A 19975-nucleotide genomic window follows, 5' to 3' on the forward strand; every position below is an offset into this window, starting at 1 on the left:
GAGATATTCTTTGATGACAACCAAACCATATCACCCACCTTAAACCGGGGACCAATGGTCCTATGCCGGTTGGAAAACCGCTGGGCCTTTTCCTGGGAGAGAGACAACTTATCCACCACTTGGTCCCAGATCTGGTGCATTCTCTCCACCACAGTGTCAACACCTGGGCAGGCAGAAGACTCCACCTGCCCTGAAGAGAATCGAGGATGAAACCCAAAGTTACAAAAAAAAGGTGACCTCAAAGTGGCAGAACTAGCTCTATTATTTAAAGCAAATTGGGCCAAGTTTAAAAATGAAACAGAATCATCCTGATCAGCAGAAATAAAACCTCTCAAATACGACTCCAAAGTCTGGTTTGTTATCTCCGTCTGCCCATTGGTCTGAGGGTGAAACGCAGAGGAGAAGGACAACTGAATTCCCAGCTTGGAACAGAAAGTCCTCCAAAATCTAGAAACAAACTGAACTCCTCTGTCAGACACAATGTTCTCAGGAATCCCGTGCAAGTGAACCACCTGTTGCATAAACAAGGGCACCAACTCTGAGGAAGATGGCAACTTAGGGAGTAGTACAAGATGGACCATCTTAGAGAATCTATCACAAATCACCCAAATAATAGTCATTCTCTGAGAGACAGGCATATCAGAGATAAAATCCATTGAAATATGGGTCCATGGCCTCCTGGGCACCGGCAAAGGCATCAACAACCCACTAGAGCGAGAACAAGGTTTGGACCGGGAGCAAGTTCCACAGGACTGCACAAAATTCCTGACATCACGAGACATGGCGGGCCACCAAAAAGACCGACTCACCAAATCTCTAGTACCAAAAATACCTGGATGACCAGCCAATGCGGAGCAATGAACCTCAGACATCACTCTCTTCCTCCACTGGTCAGGAACATACAATTTTCCAATGCTCATGTTTGTCCTCCTGAAACTCTTCCAGAGCACGTCTCAAATCGGGCGAGATGGCAGAAAGAACTACCCCCTCACCTAAGATGGTAGCAGGCTTGGTCACAATAGGAGAATCAGCAAAGAAACTCCTAGAGATGGTGTCTGCCTTGACATTCTTAGTGCCCGGAAGAAAAGAGACCACAAAATCAAAACGTGTGAAAAACAAGGCCCACCTAACCTGTCTAGGATTCAAGCGTTTGGCCGACTCCAGGTAAATCAAATTCTTGTGGTCAGTAAGGACCACGACTTGATGTTTAGCTCCCTCCAACTAATGTCACCTCTCCTCAAATGCCCATTTAAACCAGGGGAAGAGTCTTGAGGAGATCATTTGCATATTCCCAGTGCCTTCTGGGATAAGTGAAGAGTCTCCGCAAGCTCAACGATCACTGGGTTTTGGCCGTTGCAGCTGAAAAGAGGAAATTGGAAAAACCGCGCGCCGATAATTTGGCTCATCTTTCATCGTTTTTAAGAAATCTCAAGATGGAAGAGGCCAGGAGCCATTTGGTGAGCTGCATTTCTTGCTACATGTTCACAGATTTACCAGTGGAAAAGCCAAACTTCACATGCCACAAATTCAAGCTTGTGTCCATGTTGGAGGAAAAGTTGCAAAATCTCGAAGAGAGGTTAGCTACGTTGAAGATCATTAAGGAAGGTGAAGAGTTCTTGGACAGAGCACAATTATCTCTTCATGTTACAGAAAGAGAAGAAATTCGAAGTGCACCTGAAGAAACAGAGGAATGGAGACATGTGACCCAGAGAAGCAGGAGGATCAGGAGGCAGTCAGCACCCATACTGCTCAGGAACCAGTACCAGGCTCTCACGCAGGAAAACGATGAAGAAATACATCAGGATAAGACTTTGCCAACAAACAGCAACCTTGTACGCCCTCAGAGTCCTCCTGGATGGAGAAAGAAAAATGTTGTGAAGAAGAAACGGAGAGTGGTGGTCATGGGGGATTCCCTGTTGAGAGGAACAGAGGCCGCTATCTGCAGACCGGATATAACTTCAAGAGAAATGTGCTGTCTTCCAGGTGCAAAAATTAAAGATGTGTCTGACAGGATATCAGGACTCTTCAGACCTACAGATGACTACCCATTCCTGCTACTACATGTGGGGACAAATGACACCGCAAGAAACGACCTGGAAACCATCTGCAGAGACTTTGAAGACTTAGGCAAGAAAGTGAAAGAACTGGGAGCGCAGGTGGTCTTCTCTTCCATCCTCCCAGTGGATGGCCATGGAACAAGGAGGTGGAATAAGATTCTGCAGGTGAACAACTGGCTACGTCGATGGTGCCGTCAGCAACGATTTGGATTTCTGGATCACGGAGTGAACTACTTATACGATGGACTACTTGCTAGAGATGGGGTGCACCTTACGAAGACTGGAAAGCATGTATTTGGAAGTCGCCTTGCTACACTTGTAAGGAGAGCTTTAAACTAGAACAACATGGGAAGGGAAGCAAAAGACCAGAAAAAGCCATACACCTGACAAATGCTATTGAGAACTCTGCTATTAGAAGTGGAAAGGAAGAACAAAGACGAAAGAATCTAATTAATAAAAATATTGGAGAAAGAGAAACCAATCACAAACTAAAATGTTTCTATACTAATGCACAAAGCATGGGCAACAAACAAGGAGAATTGGAACTACTAACACAGGAACAGAAATATGATGTAATTGGAATCACTGAAACTTGGTGGGACAATACACATGATTGGAATACAAGACTAGAAGGATACAACTTATTTGCAAGAAACAGACTTGATAAACGAGGAGGGGGTGTCGCATTGTATGTTCGAAACGCGTATATCTGCACAGAGATTGAAGCTTCAGAGACTGGGAGTTCTGTGGAAACTGTTTGGGTAAGAATACAAGGACAGAACAATGGAAAGGACACCATTGTAGGCATTTACTACAGGCCGCCTGTGCAAGCCGAAGATATAGATGAACTCTTTATGCATCAGATGGCCAAGTTCTCCAAAAAATATGACATAGTTGTCATGGGAGATTTCAACTATCCAGACATTTGTTGGGAATCTCTCTCAGGCAAAACTAACAGGTCAAGGAAATTCTTATCCTCTCTTGCTGACAACTTTATCTTCCAAAAGGTAAGGGAGAAAACAAGGGGAACTGCTACCTTGGATCTAATCCTTATAAACAGGGAGGAAATGGTTGAGGAGGTAAAAGTGGCTGGGACCCTAGGAGGTAGCGACCATGCTATTTTAGAATTTTGGATTACTAGAGGTGGAAGACCTGTGAAGACTCAGACGTCAAGGTTAGATTTCAGAAAGGCAGATTTTAAGGGATTCAGAAAGAGAATTGGAGGGATCCAATGGCTGGATATCCTTAAAGACAAAAATGTCCAGGAAGGATGGGAAATCTTGAAAAATGAAATTCTCAAAGCACAGTTGTTAACAATTCCGAAAAGAGGGAAGAATAGGAAGCATTTAAGGAAACCAGGATGGATGAACACAGAACTTAAGCACATGCTAAAAAGGAAGAAAAAAATGTTTATAAAATGGAAAGAGGGAGGCATATCTAAAGAAGAATATAATGCTGTCTGCAGAACCTGCAGGGCACAAATCAGATTATCTAAAGCTGAAAATGAACTGAGGCTTGCAAGAGATGTCAAAAGCAATAATAAAGGATTTTGGGGATATGTCAAAAGTAAAAGAAAAGTCAAAGATGCTATAGGATTTTTACAGGATGAAAATGATGAAATGGTAAGACAGGATGTTGAGAAGGCTGAACTTTTAAATTCCTATTTTGCATCTGTTTTCTCTCAGAAAGGAAATGCAACATCAACTGTTATTCACTGTCCTATTAAGGGAATAGAAGAATCCAGGATATCCATAGACAGAAAGATAGTGAGGAAACACTTAGCTAACCTAAATGAATTCAAGTCTCCAGGTCCAGATGAATTACACCCCAGAGTACTGAAGGAGATAGCAGAAGAAATTTTTGAACCCCTCTCCATAATCTTTGAAAATTCTTGGAGAACAGGAGAAGTGCCAGAAGACTGGAGAAGAGCAAATGTTGTTCCTATCTTCAAAAAGGGGAAGAAGGTGGACCCAGGCAACTATAGGCCGGTGAGTCTGACTTCTATACCAGGAAAGATCTTTGAACAAATTATTAAACAACATGTATGTCAATACCTGGATAAGAATGAAGTGATTAAACAGAGTCAGCATGGGTTTCTAACTAATAAGTCATGTCAGACTAACTTAATTTCCTTCTATGACGGTATCACTGATTGGGTGGATCAAGGAAATGCTGTAGATATAGTATATCTTGACTTCAGCAAAGCATTTGACAAAGTCTCTCATACAATCCTTATTGAAAAAATGACTAAGTATGGAATGGACAAGGCAACTGTTAGGTGGATTCATAACTGGCTTAGTGATCGGACCCAAAGAGTGGTCGTAAATGGCTGCACATCCAGTTGGAAGAATGTCTCAAGTGGGGTACCACAGGGCTCTGTCCTGGGCCCTGTATTGTTCAACATCTTTATCAACGATTTAGATGAAGGAATTGAGGGTAAACTGATTAAATTTGCTGATGACACAAAGCTAGGAGGGATAGCTAATACTAGAGAAGAGAGAGAGAGGATTCAAAAAGATTTAAATAAACTGGAGAAGTGGGCAGCAACTAACAGAATGGTTTTTAACAGGGAGAAATGCAAAGTACTACATCTGGGCAATAAAAATGAAAAAAGCATATATAGAATGGGAGGAATAGGGCTAAGTGACAGCACATGTGAAAAAGACTTGGGTATACTAATAGATCACAGACTGAATATGAGTCAACAGTGTGATGCAGCAGCAAAAAAGGCAAATGCAATTCTAGGATGTATTAACAGAAGCATACAGTCTAGATCACGTGAAGTCATTATTTCCCTCTACTCCTCTTTGGTCAGACCTCATCTGGAATATTGTGTCCAGTTTTGGGCACCACATTTTAAAAAAGACATCAACAAACTGGAGCAAGTTCAGAAAAGAGCGACCAGAATGGTGACCGGTCTGCAAACCCTGTCTTATGAGGAAAGGTTGCAGGATTTGGGAATGTTTAGTTTGCAAAAGAGAAGACTGAGAGGAGACTTAATAGCTGTCTACAAATATCTAAAGGGCTGTCACATTGTAGAAGGATCAACTTTATTCTCATTTGCACAAGGAAAGACTAGAAGCAATGGGATGAAACTGAATGGGAAGAGACACAGATTAGATATTAGAAAAAATTTTTTGACAGAGTGATCAATGAGTGGAACAGGCTGCCACGAGAAGTGGTGAGTTCTCCTTCAATGGAAGTCTTCAAACAGAGGCTGGACAGACATCTGACTGGGATGATTTAGCGAATCCTGCTTTGAGTAGGGGGTTGGACCAGATGGCCCAGGAGGTCCCTTCCAACTCTACGATTCTATGATTCTATGATTCTATGGCTAACAGTTTCCGATTCCCCACATCATAGTTACGTTCAGATGGGGAGAACTTTCGGGAAAAGAAAGCACAGGGATTCATTTTAGATGTTACAGGATCTTTTTGGGACAAAACAGCTCCTGCACCAATCTCAGAAGCGTCCACCTCTACCTGAAACGGGAGTGAGACATCAGGTTGCCGCAAAACCGGGGCAGAAGTGAACCTTCGCTTCAGCTCCTGAAAGGAAGAAACAGCCTCCGGAGACCAATTCAGCACCCTTCTTAGTCAAATCAGTCAATGGTTTGGCAATACCAGAAAAATTAGCTACATATAAATTTACGATAAAAATTAGCAAAACCCAAAAACATCTGGAGGGCCTTCAAAGAAGTGGGCTGAACCCAATCATAAATGGCCTGTATCTTGGCCGGGTCCATTTCAATAGTTGACGGAGACAAAATAAATCCCAAAAATGAAATCCTCTGTACACCAAAAAGGCATTTCGATCCCTTGACATACAGGGAATTCTCCCTCAAAATCCGGAACACAGTCCGAACATGTTCCACATGAGAGTCCCAATCCTTGGAAAAGATCAAAATATCATCCAGATAGATGATCAAAAATTTATCCACAAAGTCTTGGAAAATATCATTCATGAAGCACTGGAAGACAGAAGGGGCATTAGTGAGCCCAAAAGGCATCACCAGGTACTCAAAATGTCCCTCCGGAGTATTAAATGCCGTCTTCCATTCATCCCCCTGCTTAATGCGAATAAGATTATACGCCCCCCTGAGGTCAAGCTTGGTAAACCAGCAAGCACCTTTAACTCTGGAGAATAGATCAGAAATCAGGGGTAACGGATACTGATATTTAACAGTAATTTTGTTGAGGGAACGATAGTCAATACAAGGCCTTAATGAACCATCTTTCTTGGCCACAAAAAAAAAAACCAGCACCCAAGGGTGAAGAGGATGGTCTAATATGATCCTTCTCCAACGACTCCTTAATATAGGATCGCATAGCCTCATGCTCGGGTACAGATAAATTGAAAAGTCGACCCTTGGGAAATTTACACCCAGGGCTCAGCTCAATTGCACAGTCATAACTCCTATGAGGAGGCAAAGACGCAGACTCATTCTCACTAAATACATCATAAAAATCAGCCAAATAGTCAGCAACATCATGCGACTGGGGAGAGGTGGAGAAAACAGGAGCGTCACTATGGGCACAACGACAACCCCAACTCACCACAGACACAGATTTCCAATCCAAAACTGGATTATGGATTTGCAACCAGGGAAACCCCAGAACGATGGTATCATGCAAATTATGCAACACCAAAAATCTGCAATTTTCTTGATGGTATAACAAGAGAACATAGAATGGCAGATTTGCAAAAATTTGCAAAAATTCTCTGCAGCCAAAAATATGGCAGTAATCAGCAAGTGCTGAACAACAAATACAGGGTGTTTAGTCGATACTTTTTTTTGCAAAAAAATGTATACCAAGCTGCCTCACCAACGTCAAGGTAACCCGTGTCGAAGCAGTCCCTATCTAATGTATTTAATACCTGAACATCATTAATTTTCTTGATGGTCTGGGGCGACCCGCATTACCACCTGGGTCCAAAACTGAGGTTTATTCTTCGCCAAAGGAGTAGCATCAATACCCCTCAAAGGGATAGGCGTCCGCAGAGGTGTCATAGGAAACCCACAACGTTTAGCAAAATCCAAGTCCATCAGGTTCAGAGCTGCTCCCGAATCCACAAAAGCCTTAGCGGAAAATGTGGACATGGAGCAGATCAGAGTAATTGCCAGAAGAAACTTAGGTTGATCACCACCCACAGCAAATGTGTGTGCAAAACGTTTCTCTCGTTTAGGGTAGACAAATAATATGAGAGGCATCTCCACAGAAAAAAAAAAAACAGCTTATTATGCCTTCTGAACTCCTGACATTGCGCCCTAGACTAAACTCTATCACATTGCATAGGTTCAGACATTTGTTCAACAGGTGGCAACACCTCTTGTACAGTTTTGCGTTCACGCCAACGCCGATCAACCTGAATGGCTAATGACATAGAATCGTCAAGACCAGAGGAAACAGGAAATCCCACCATAGTATCTTTTACGGTTTCTGACAACCCTTCCGAAAGAGAGCTGCCAAGGCACCATCATTCCAGGTAGTAAGGACCGCCCACTTTTGGAATTTTTGACAGTACAACTCTGCAGAATCCTGACCCTGGCTCAATGCCAACAGGGCCTTTTCAGCCTGATCAATAGCATTAGGTTCATCATACAACAACCCCAAGTCCTGAAAAAATGCGTTCACATCAGTCAGAATAGGATCATCAGGTTTCAAAGAAAACGCCCAATCCTGGGGATCGCCACGCAGCAAAGAGATGATAATTTTAACCTGCTGGGCGGAGCTCCCCGATGAGTTAGGCTTCAAGGCAAAAAATAATTTACAATTATTCTTAAAATTCAGAAATTTAGACCGATCCCCAAAAAACACATCAAGAGTAGGGATCCTTGGTTCAGCAGCATGTGAATGAGCAAGGTAGGCGGAAATTCCCCGCACTTCAGCAGCAAGCTGCTCCACACGATCAGACAATTGCTCAATCCTCATTGAGAAAAAATTCCTCCTACGGCCTCAGAGAAATAGAGGAAAAAATATACACAAAAAAAAAATTCTGACGGTAATGGGGGAGCAGGGACTGTGTGATAGAGGGGACAGGACTCAGTCCTGGGGGACACCGGGACTCTGCACATTAGGGTACAGCCGGCTCCACATGTAAGAGCTGGAGGAGAAGTCTGCACTGGTGAGCGGTAATGGGGGAGCAGGGACTGTGTGATAGAGGGGACAGGACTCAGTCCTGGGGGGCACCGGGACTCTGCACATTAGGGTACAGCCGACTCCACATGTAAGAGCTGGAGGAGAAGTCTGCACTGGTGAGCGGTAATGGGGGAGCAGGGACTGTGTGATAGAGGGGACAGGACTCAGTCCTGGGGGGCACCGGGACTCTGCACATTAGGGTACAGCCGACTCCACATGTAAGAGCTGGAGGAGAAGTCTGCACTGGTGAGCGGTAATGGGGGAGCAAGGACTGTGTGATAGAGGGGACAGGACTCAGTCCTGGGGGGAGCACCGGGACTCTGCACATTAGGGTACAGCCGGCTCCACATGTAAGAGCTGGAGGAGAAGTCTGCACTGGTGAGCGGTAATGGGGAGCAGGGACTGTGTGATAGAGGGGACAGGACTCAGTCCTGGGGGACACCGGGACTCTGCACATTAGGGTACAGCCGGCTCCACATGTAAGAGCTGGAGGAGAAGTCTGCACTGGTGAGCGGTAATGGGGGAGCAGGGACTGTGTGATAGAGGGGACAGGACTCAGTCCTGGGTGGCACCGGGACTCTGCACATTAGGGTACAGCCGGCTCCACATGTAAGAGCTGGAGGAGAAGTCTGCACTGGTGAGCGGTAATGGGGGAGCAGGGACTGTGTGATAGAGGGGACAGGACTCAGTCCTGGGGGACACCGGGACTCTGCACATTAGGGTACAGCCGGCTCCACATGTAAGAGCTGGAGGAGAAATCTGCACTGGTGAGCGGTAATGGGGAGCAGGGACTGTGTGATAGAGGGGACAGGACTCAGTCCTGGGGGAGCACCGGGACTCTGCACATTAGGGTACAGCCGGCTCCACATGTAAGAGCTGGAGGAGAAGTCTGCACTGGTGAGCGGTAATGGGGGAGCAGGGACTGTGTGATAGAGGGGACAGGACTCAGTCCTGGGGAGCACCGGGACTCTGCACATTAGGGTACAACTGACTCCCCATGACTAAATGAAATCCTAGTGGAGAAAGTCACTAAACCCTATCACCCACTAGGATTCGGTCACAACTATATATCTTTTTTTTTTTTTTTTTTTAAATATGTTTTTACTGAAATTATTTTTTCATTTGGAAAAAATACAAAGCGAATGAATATCCTCACACGTCCCCAATCCCTTCCACCCAAACAAATTACAACAAAATGTAACAAAGTACAAAATGAACAGCAAGCTCATGATTCAGTAAAAGAAAAAATGAATTTTCTGGATAATAAAATTCGGGCTTACATAGAGCAGAATGAATTTAGACAATTGATAATATAATATGAAGGACAGTGCAATTATATATACAACTGTAAAGGTTCTTAGATTTCAGAAATTAGGAGTTTAAAATAGACCCAAGTGGTATCTCTCCAGTTTTCGGTCCAGGAGGACAAACATTTTTCAACCTTAGTTAGAGCATTTCTCTTTTAATGAATGTTTCTTTCCAAATTTCACAGTCATTTAATGTTGTTTATAAATTCTGGGGGTCTCATCAGATATCCAATATTGAGCTATTAATTTCTTAACCATCTACAACATTCTAGAAACAGTGGTTTTACCATGTTCATCAGTGGCCAAATCTTGAAAATACCCCAATATGCAAACCAAAAATGTGGTGTCTAATTGTGGAAAGTAAACCCTGTCTGTATTGTCCAGAACGCCTTTCCACAAGGATTCTAGATTAGCATGAGGTGACAGCATATCCAACAGCTGAGAAAGTCTGAGATTCACTTCACTTAATAATGAATGTGGAATCCTGTCTAGAATGTCCTGCCAATGTTCATCTTCAATGGGGGGCCTATTATGCCCTCCCGTTTTGTTTTACAACATATAGGATATTTCACCAATACGAGATCCGGAAGGGCACTGTACAATACTCATCTCAGACCCCCAGGACAATGTCAAGTGGCTATTCCATATATAATCACGTTTTTAGATAGGATTGTGTCTTGATTAGACATTTGTGCTTGATGCGCGTGTATTAGTTGACTCAACTCTGCAGGTGGAGGTCTGTGGAGATTCCCCATCACTGCGCACAGGGGACATTAAGCCCCGCAGTGCTGCATTCCAGGAGATAGAACGTGTTCCCGTCTGTGTCGCTCTGTCAAGGTCTCTGTCTGTATTGGATTACATTGGGTCACTTCCCTCCTGACGTCGCTCGCTGCTCTGTTACTGTACGGTCTCCATTATGGCCGTATATCAAGATATTATTTAAATGTTTCCTTTTAGGGTACCGTTACACCTAGCGATGCACCAGCGATATGACGCGGTCAGGATCGCTGGTGCATCGTTAGGTGGTCGCTAGTGAGCTGCCACACAAGCGGATCTCACCAGCGACATCACTGGGGACGGGGATCGCTACTTACCTGTCAGACGCGGCGATCCTGCGTCCTCCCACCCGGCTCCACGCGTCGCTCGTCGGCGCCGCAGGAAGTGACCGACGAGGAATGGTCTAGGAGCTTCTCGCGCGATCAGCGATAACCAGCGGGGGAGCCGGTCGGAGGTAAGTATCACATGCAGCGATATCGCTAGCAATATCGCTGCAACGTCACAAAATCGGTGACTTTACAGCGATATTGCTAGCGATATCGCAGTGTGTAACGGCGGCTTTAGATTTGTTCTGCATTTTTGGTGCTGGATTGGAGATATTCTGTGAGAAATCTCTGTATGTGCCTATAATCGGATTGTGTGTTATACCGGGGCAGGACTGGGCCATGACTGGATGTAGTGATCATGTGAAGCCGGTAACAGCTCCGGAGATTTCTTACATGGGATCTTTATGATGTTACATCGTCATCTTCTCCCCATTCAGGTCCCTACAATATCGGATCCTCTCAGTGGAGATCTTCTATATAAGAGAATTCTCCTGAGTGACCCTACAAGGATGGATAGGGACAGGGACAAGATGGCGGAGAGGATATTACACCTCACCCTAGAGATCCTCTTCCGGCTTACTGGAGAGGTGAGAGATTCTGATGGCCTCACATTACATCATATTTATCTATGGGAATAACAGATGGACAGAACTGGAGAGGTGAGGACTCTGGAAATGTCTGTAGTGAGATTTATTAATGTGTCTCTCCATAACCAGGATTACACAGTAGTGAAGAAGACCTCTAGGGAGCGCTGTCAGGTCCCTGTGTCTGAGGGATGGGGAAGACCCCTGAGCCCAATGACGGGGCCTCCACCTCACCCCCTGATACATGAGGACATCAGTGATCAGAAGGTCCTAGAACTCACCTACAAGATGATTGAGCTGCTGACTGGAGAGGTGACACTGCTGGGAATGCTGGGACATTATACAGTAACATTATGGAGGGAGCGGGGGATGACGGTATAATTGTATGTGTCAGGTTCCTATAAGGTGTCAGGATGTCACCGTCTATTTCTCCATGGAGGAGTGGGAGTATTTGGAAGGACACAAAGATCTGTACCAGGACGTCATGATGGAGGTTCCCCAGCCCCTCACATCACCAGGTAATACACAGGACTAAATACACACGGCCTTTAATTATCTGTATGTAAAGAATGAATTCAGTCCCTGTATGTGTTTCCTCCAGATCTAACCAGTAAGAGGACAACACCAGAGAGATGTCCCCGTCCTCTTCTTCCACAGGACTGTAAGCAAGAAGATCCCAAATTTCCTCAGGATCATCAGGTAGATGAATAGAAGGTGTTATGAAATCTTCCCTATGATGTGTAGACAGTTCTGAAGTTCTTGTGTTCAGTCCTGTTTTATCCCCCAGCATAAGGGTATGTTTGCACGGTCAGGATTCCTTCAGGATTTGCTGTGGATTGGATGCTACGTACAGCTGCAGCGTCCAGATGTTACAGCATATTGGATTGGATTTTATGAATTCCCATCTCCACTATGCGTGCACAGCCGCATCCGGCAGCTCTGCGTAACCAGACATGCAGCGCATCTTTATAGACCGCAGCATGTCTATTTATCTTGCGTTGACAGAGCATCTCCGCAAGATAAATAACCCAGTCTATGAATAGGATGCGGTGATTCCGCATGTGTTCAATGATCGTTAGCGGAATCACTGCCCGTACAAATGGGGGCGGCGCTTTGGGCGGAGCCGGGTTTCTGCTGCGTCCGAAGCACTGCATATCCGAACCGTGGACACATACCCTTATACACTGAATGGACAATTTATTAGAGACATTTTCACACTCCCAGATTTATATGGCTGTTTCACTGAGACCTAAATCTGAGTGATCAGTTTTCAGAATAGGCATATTGAGCCATCTGAATTACTTCAAGAACTGTCACAGCACAAGTATTTCAAAAATTGCAAACCTTATGAGTGTTTTTTTTTTTTTTTTGTTTTTTTTTACAATCAGTGATGTGAAGAGTATACTGAGAATGATGTGATCAATGAAAAACATCCAGTTTTATTGGGTCTCATGGATGGAAACGACATATCAAGGAAAATGTGAACAATAGTTCTGAGAACATGTGGTGCAGGTAGACACACTGCAGCTGAATACTGCGCTAGTGTTCAACTAATGTGTCTGAATGCAGCCATTATTCCTTAGTACAGATGGGCGATAGCAGCAGGAGACCAGTTCCAGGGTCATTGCCGACCTACAGAAAGGAATAACTTTATTTGGTAAAAGAGAGCAAAAATGATACCACGGAGCAATGGAAATCATTGTCTGCATGGATTAATCCAGATTGATGTTGGGAGGGTCAGAATTTGGCACTAGCAGCATGAATCCATGGACCTTCTCTGTCAGGGATCCACAGTTCTTACTGGTGGAGGATAGTTTTTGGCACATTCTTGGTCCTCTTGAATACCTGTGAATGGATGTTTTGACACTAGGACTTAAGTATTGTTAGTTTGTCTCTCCATGGCAGCTGTTTACTCTATGGTAACAAGGATAAGGACATCTGACATGTAGTCATTGATTACTTCCAATGTAAGTGTTGCTTGGGTCAAGATGTTCTATTGCAACCTAGGCGCTGTGTGTGTGTATATTTATGTGTATTTGATGCGATTCAAGTTTTTCCACCTACAAAGAAAGGAGAGGTCAAATTTTTATCGTAGGTACACTTCAGCTGTGAGAGTCAGAATCTAGAAAAAAAAAATACAATTAATTTGCATTTTATTGCATGAAATAAGTCTTTGAAACAAGAGAAAATCAGAACTTTGGTACAGAAATTTTTGTTTGCAGTTACAGAAGTCAGATATTTCCTGTAGTTCTTGACCATGTTTGCACACACTGCAGCAGGGATTTTAGCACACTCCTCCATACAGCTCTTTTCCAGATCTTTGTTTTCGGGGCTATCGCTGGGCAACATTGAGTTTCAGCGCTAGTTCTCTCCAGGACCTTGAAATCCTTCTTATGGAGCCACTCTTTAGTTTCCCTGGCTGTGTTTCAGGTTTTTGGCCAGGTCCTCCAGTGTAGTTCTGGGCTGATACCTGACCTTTCTCAAAATCATCCTTACCCCACGAGGCTAGATCTTGCGTGCATCCCCAGATTGAGGAAGGTTGACAGTCATTTTGTGTTTCTTCCTGTCACAGTCACGTGTGTCTGGACGCAGCGAGTACCGCAAGGCGAACCCATAAGACACCCGTGACCCTGGATACCATGCCTCCAGTGGGGCGAATTTAAATAATAAAACGTGCAGCTGGATACGCCGCCTCCAACTGGCGAATTTAGGTATTACACATTATACATACAGTAGTCTGGAAACCCCGCCTCCACTAAGGCGAATTTAAATAATAAAGGGGGAACCTGGGTAACATTTAACAATGGTGGGCCCTGCAATAGGGAAGTGGAGACCTCCTGTACTCCCTTGAGCCAGTGTCCCTGCACTCCTAACGTTCCCTATGCCAGTTCCGCATCGGGCGACTCACAGGAACCTAAAAACCCTAGCTTGCCCTGAACCTAAACCCTCACTAGGGAATTGGTCGGTGCGGAAACTAATCCCACCACTGCACTAAACACACATGAGGGAAAATGACGATACAGGGGAAACACCACTTAGCTTTGCTCTGTTGCGTATGCTCCTAGCAACAGAGCCCACCACCTGTGTGCATCTTCTCCACCCGGATCCATCACCATAACTGGATCCTTCACCATAGTGCAGCCTTGGAGCAGAGTCCACCACCAATTGCAGAAGTCCAGTAACAGAGTCCCAAAGATGAGTTCAGCTCCTGCCCAAAATTCAAGCATGCTTGAGTCCAGCTCTCAGCAACCAAGTCCCGCATGCGGAGTGCAACTCTCTCCATAGTCGTCACTCCACCAAGCCATGCAAGCACTTCCTGCCGACACCATAAACTGTGACTCCACCACGCCATGCCAGCCCTTCTTGCAGACCACATAGCTGCCACTCGTCCCCTCTGGCAGGGCTGCGCAGGACTCATGTTCAGCTCCTTCCTTCACCCAGGTTTCCTTGTGAAAGACTAACACACAATATCACCAACAGTGATTGAACACACCTGGCTCTCTTTTATAGAGCCTCACACCTGATTTATAATTACGTGCACTAAACCAAAGAAACTAAAGTGCACTACCACTCACCACCACCGGGGCAACGTAGAATGAACGACACCACGTGTAATAATTCTAATGGCCACCGGGGGCAATCACATCACTTTGGCACCTAGCCAAAGGGAAAAAAGTTCACTTATCCATTTAATCTGTCAGATCCACGCTGGATCATGACACTTCCATTGTCTAATAATTGTGCCATTAGTTGTTAATTCTCACTCACCAAGCTGCTTGCATATTATCGATCCCATTCTTGTGCAGGTCTACAATCATAGACTGCTCTTTGGTCCTGGCCCCATGATGGAGAGGTTGTTATACAGGTAATGAGTTCAAACAGGTGCTCTTAATACAGGTAATTACTGCAGAGTAGGAGGACTTCTTAAAGAAAAACTAACAGGTCTGTGAGAGCCAGAACTCTTGTCGGTTAGTAGTGTCACGGCTCTGTTATTGGGTGTCCCCGGACAAGGGGCTCCTTCCCTGTCCCTAACGCTAAGGGAGCCCTAGCTCGCCTTGTTCCCCGGAGTACTTCTGACGGTGAAGAAGTCGAGGCCACGTACCTTGCTTTAGCTCCTGAATCCGGCCTCAGTCTGTACCCTTTTCCTACCCAAGGAAGAGAGAAGCCAGACTAACAAGGTAATATGAACAGGGGTAATGAAAAATACCAAACATACACTTACAAATAACAGAGTGATGCATCGGGGAGTGGAGGAGGGGGTTAAACCAAAATAGGAGAAGAAAGTAGGAGAAGAAAGGGAATTATCACTCACTCAAAACCTAGCAACAGTCACAGATAAAACCGCCAACAACAACCTCCAGCCATGCAGCAATATCTAGCTCTGACAGTGAGCTGCACAGGACCCAGTTTATATATCATTTGGGAGTGCTTAACCGTGCACTGCTGGAAGCCTAAACTCTCCAGGAGCTCTTAACTTAGTAGTAGTTAAGTGCACTGCCAAAATATATTTACACCCTTTAATACTAAGGTGAAGTGTTTCTAATCAGTGCAGGAGTAGGAAAAATCAGACGCTGCAGTCTTCTGGCTCCTCTGTCGCGATAAACCCGTGACAAGTAGGTGATCAAATGCTTGTTTCATGCGATAAAATGCTATTTATTAAATCATACAATGTGATTTTCTGTTTATTTTTAGATTCTGTCTCTCACAGTTGAAGTGTACCTATGATAAAAATTACAGACTTCTCCATTCTTTGTAGGTGTGAAACCTTTCAAAACCAGCAGTTTATCAAATGCTTATTTTCTCCACTGTATGTGTGTGTCCTTCTGTCTGAAGCCTCGATGCATGTCAGAACGCCGGTTGGAGCAACATCAGTTGGAGCAGCAGCTGCTTCACTGGCATGGGAGACAGGAGCGAGAGACTCTTCCATTTTCGCGAAGTATTCAACATGCGATGGGCATAATCACAAAAAAATGTGCTGACTGAGGCGACACTTTATTAAATTGTCAAATTGCACTGTTGAATGAACGTTAATCTCCCTTCCAGTTTCAGTCATGGAGGCGCTGCAGGTTCAGACACTGCTCTGAGTATTGTAAGGTAGCGCTGTCATTCAATTAGTCCCTGTGGTTTTTTATGCAGCGTAAACAGTGACCAATAACATACAGTTCATATCACCAGCATAGCGTCCCTTACAGAGCTGTCCTCTGTTAAGCCTGTGGTCACACAGGGACTCAATGTCCAGTACTCAGGCTCTTCAGCCTCACAGATTTCTCACCCCGTCAGGGTTTACCTCATGGCTGCTACAGCTGACTGCAGACGTTCATTTCCTTCCTCTGGGAACTCTCAGTTGCTGGCAGCCATTCCCCACAGCCACTTCTCATGCTGTGTGCCCGGAGACACATCTCCTAGCGGGACCTTCCGCTCTGGACCAACCAGGTCCCTGCATTCACCCCCATGTGACCTACCCTGGCCACATTATATGGTCCATAGCCATGCCCACCAGGTCACATGACTGACCATCACAGGTCCTTCAAGCCTTAACACACTCTTTACAATAGTGCTTTAAACACACCCCCTGGGTGGATTTGTAGGTAACCAGGACCGCCCATCTCTCTAGTTACCTGGAGACTTCTCCCTTACACATTGAAAAAACACCTCAGCAGTATCACTGCTGATCAACACATAAGTCTCCATCCCAAAGCCACCTGGTTTGGGATACATAACGGCCATTCCGTATTCTGCCATTCATCCTTTCTCCTGGAACATCCACACAGCGCCCCCTTGCCGACTCAGTGGTTACTACACCACATACCTCCCCCTTCTGTTCAAACTTGTGGGGTTGAACACACAAGATTACACCAGGGTCTCGCGACTGGGCACTCACTACACCTTGCCCCACAGGTCGAGAGAACCGTCTCCATCTGTCATACGGCCTCGTTCCTATGTTAGACCTCCCCCGCCTCCAGCGGTCAGAATATCGGTCATTGGCTTTGACCCTCCAGTCACGGTCTGTCTGCGTCGTCAGACACTGGTTAGTCACCATCCTTTCTCTATCTAAGTGTCTTGTAACAAATGGTACCCCACCACATCTAAGTTTACTTTTCAGTGCATTAACCTCACAGTTCTTTGCATCTGCTGTCTCTGTAGCAACCTCCAGTTCACACTGTAATCTACGGTGCAACGTATTGGCACGTTGAGCCTCTTTCTCTGCTTCTTCCATCTGGCGTTTCAACTGTTTCAGACGCACATCATTTCCCTCCGCCAGGTCTTGGTACTGCTCAGAATTACGCCTTTCATCATCCATTTGCCTTAGTACAACCTTCAGTTTTTTCTCCGTACGACGTACTTGTTTGCTAGCCGATTGTCGCACTTTAATTTCTGCATCAAGCTGTTCCTCCAGTAGTGCAACCTTTGCTTCTAAGTCCTTATTCTGGCGAACTGATTGCTGACGGGCATTTTCATTCTTCTGAGCCTTACTACGTTCTGTCTTCAGATCAGCATCCATCTGGTCAACCTGAAGTGTGGCCTTTCTCAGCTTGTCATTGGCTAATTCAACGTTGCCGTGTTCTTCCTCCACTACTTCTTCAAGCTGAACAATGTGAGACTCTAACCGCCTCTTTTCTTCCAAAGCCAGAGCACCTTGACCTATGTTGTTGGCAATCACATCAGCCAGTTCATCTTTTTCCTGCTGTGCTTGTCTTTTAGCACACTCTGCAGCAGCAAGCTCCATCTGCAAATGAATCACCTCTGCTTCCATACTTTTCAGTTTCTTTTTGTCTTCACACTGTTCCTCACTCAGGCCTGGCCGCTATAAGTCTTCGTCCCACTTCTTCTCCCGCAGAAGACCTCTTACAGTTTTTATTAGTACTCCTACCTCTTCTCTGAGGGACTTAATCAGACCTTGCCACGATGCCAGGCGACCTTTGAGCTCGAAGACTTCTTTCTCTAGCTCATCCAGTCTGTGCTCCCTTTCTCTCAGAGCCACAGTCACCCCTAGAGTCTGAGTCACGCCGATCATCTGAGTCAACCCTCCAGTTACCCTCTGACCGTGTGTCCACTCCAGTCACCTCATCTCCCAGCCCACCATCTGTCTTGTCCGAGACGTCAGGTCCGTCAGTTGGGCAGATGTACTTCTTTTCCGGGTCAGTTCTACCTCTGACCTGTCCACGTCAGGAGCCGTTACTGTCTCAGTGTCTGCTGGCCCCACAGTCGAAACGTCTCCATAGTCCGACCATACGTCATCAATCAACAAAAAGTCCCGGCCCCTCTCCAAGGCATAGACTAAGTCTTGTGGTATCCCGCCCCCTTGGCGCACACACCACCTTTGGTCCCCTCAAACATTACTCGGTCTACTGCATAGTTCACAGTGACCCCATGTTTACAGCGAACCCTGGCGTTTTTCTCGGTCAGAGATAAAACGAGCGGAGTTCCTGTCAGTCATCTGATTCTCTGCGTCCAGTCTACCAGAGAACCAGAGACTCCTTCCTGGTGCAGCATCACGGTACACACCTGTGGCCCGTCATTATCCAAAAAATACATGCCGCACTCCTCAAAACTCATACAGACACACTGCGGTTCCCCAGACATACCCACTGAGGCAACCAGTGCTGCCATTTCCTGAACCACCCCAATTTAGGTCACCGCCCCCTCCCGGGACTCCACCCCTTTTTGGGCTACCACCGCCCCCTTTCGGGATTTCTCCATGTCCGTTATACCGGTCTCCTTAGACCACAGTTCACACAACACAGTTTGTCTCTTTTACGATACCACACAAGTCTTTGTTGGCACCACCACAGCTCCTGCTATCACCGACACCACACCAGTTCCTTCTGGCGCTGCCACAGCTCCTCCTTCGCCGTCTTCGTGGACCCTCCGATCCACCGGAACCCGCTTGTCCCCTTCGTAACCCTGCCAAATTACCGGAAGCCGCTTGTCCCCTTTGTAACCCCGCCGAGTTACAGCAAGCCGCTTGTCACCTTCTTGACTCCCACTGAGCAACCGCAGGCTGAGTTGAGAAAAGAGGAAAAAAAAAACACACCTCAAAAAAACTCACGTGTACTTTCTGTGTGCTATTCAGGACGTTTCGTCTCCGCCTGAGACCGTCCAACACACAGGGCGCACCGGGTGCTATTCAGGGAGCGGCCCTCCTCCCAGGGTTTCCCAACACACTGGCCTCACCAGGTCCAGGGGCTTAGCGGGTGCTCTTCAGAACATCCGTCTCCTCCTGAGACTGCCCAACACTCACACCTCACCAGGTCCAAGGTCATACCACGTGCTCCAGGGATTCGATTCTTCTCCCAACACTGACCCTCCAGGACCTTGCTCACTGAACCCTCCAGGCACACAGTCTTTCCCACTGACCCAGGTCAGTACAACACGAACACCTGTCTGTTACCTGTGTCGGCCCCACAGGTCCTCAGGTACCTCTTCTCCACTGAGGCACCCTATCGATCACCAGTCTCTTTCTCAGTGACCCCGGTCAGTACAACACGGTTTTCACGACCGTCACCTGCTGGCCGCGCAGGTTCTCGGACCCCTCTACAGCAGAGGTATCCTATAAGTCTCTTTCTCATGGGGAAACGGCCGCACTGGGCTCACCAATCCGGACAGTGCCTTATTCAATAGGGCGCCCCAGGGTTCCAGAACCACAGCCGGGCAGTGGCTTCCCCAACCGTCAGCCCTCCTGGCTCAGCGTTGCCCTTAGCAACCGACTTTGCAGTCCTTTTCCGTTGCTCCCAGCAACAAGGCTACAATACTACCCATAGCTTTCTCCACCAAATGTGAGGT

The 19975-nt window shown here is 46.0% G+C and overlaps 1 protein-coding gene across 2 annotated transcripts in view; it reads left to right on the top strand.

The window, feature by feature from the left end:
* The window catches only part of LOC141050946 (uncharacterized), a 277364-nt gene that overhangs the window by 132975 nt on the left and 124414 nt on the right, over positions 1-19975 (top strand). Inside the window, exons 6-8 of one of the 2 annotated variants that reach the window (XM_073547667.1) lie at positions 11324-11503; positions 11586-11709; positions 11793-11890. The exons of the other annotated variant lie outside the window; for it this stretch is intronic. Of the exons in view, the coding sequence (XP_073403768.1) occupies positions 11324-11503; positions 11586-11709; positions 11793-11890 (402 nt within the window). The remainder of the gene's footprint in view (positions 1-11323; positions 11504-11585; positions 11710-11792; positions 11891-19975) is intronic. 2 annotated transcript variants of the gene reach the window in all.

Source organism: Dendrobates tinctorius, unplaced genomic scaffold (genome assembly GCF_039654945.1).
Source record: "Dendrobates tinctorius isolate UK_male_01 unplaced genomic scaffold, ASM3965494v1 ptg000155l, whole genome shotgun sequence".
Taxonomy (NCBI): domain Eukaryota; kingdom Metazoa; phylum Chordata; class Amphibia; order Anura; family Dendrobatidae; genus Dendrobates; species Dendrobates tinctorius.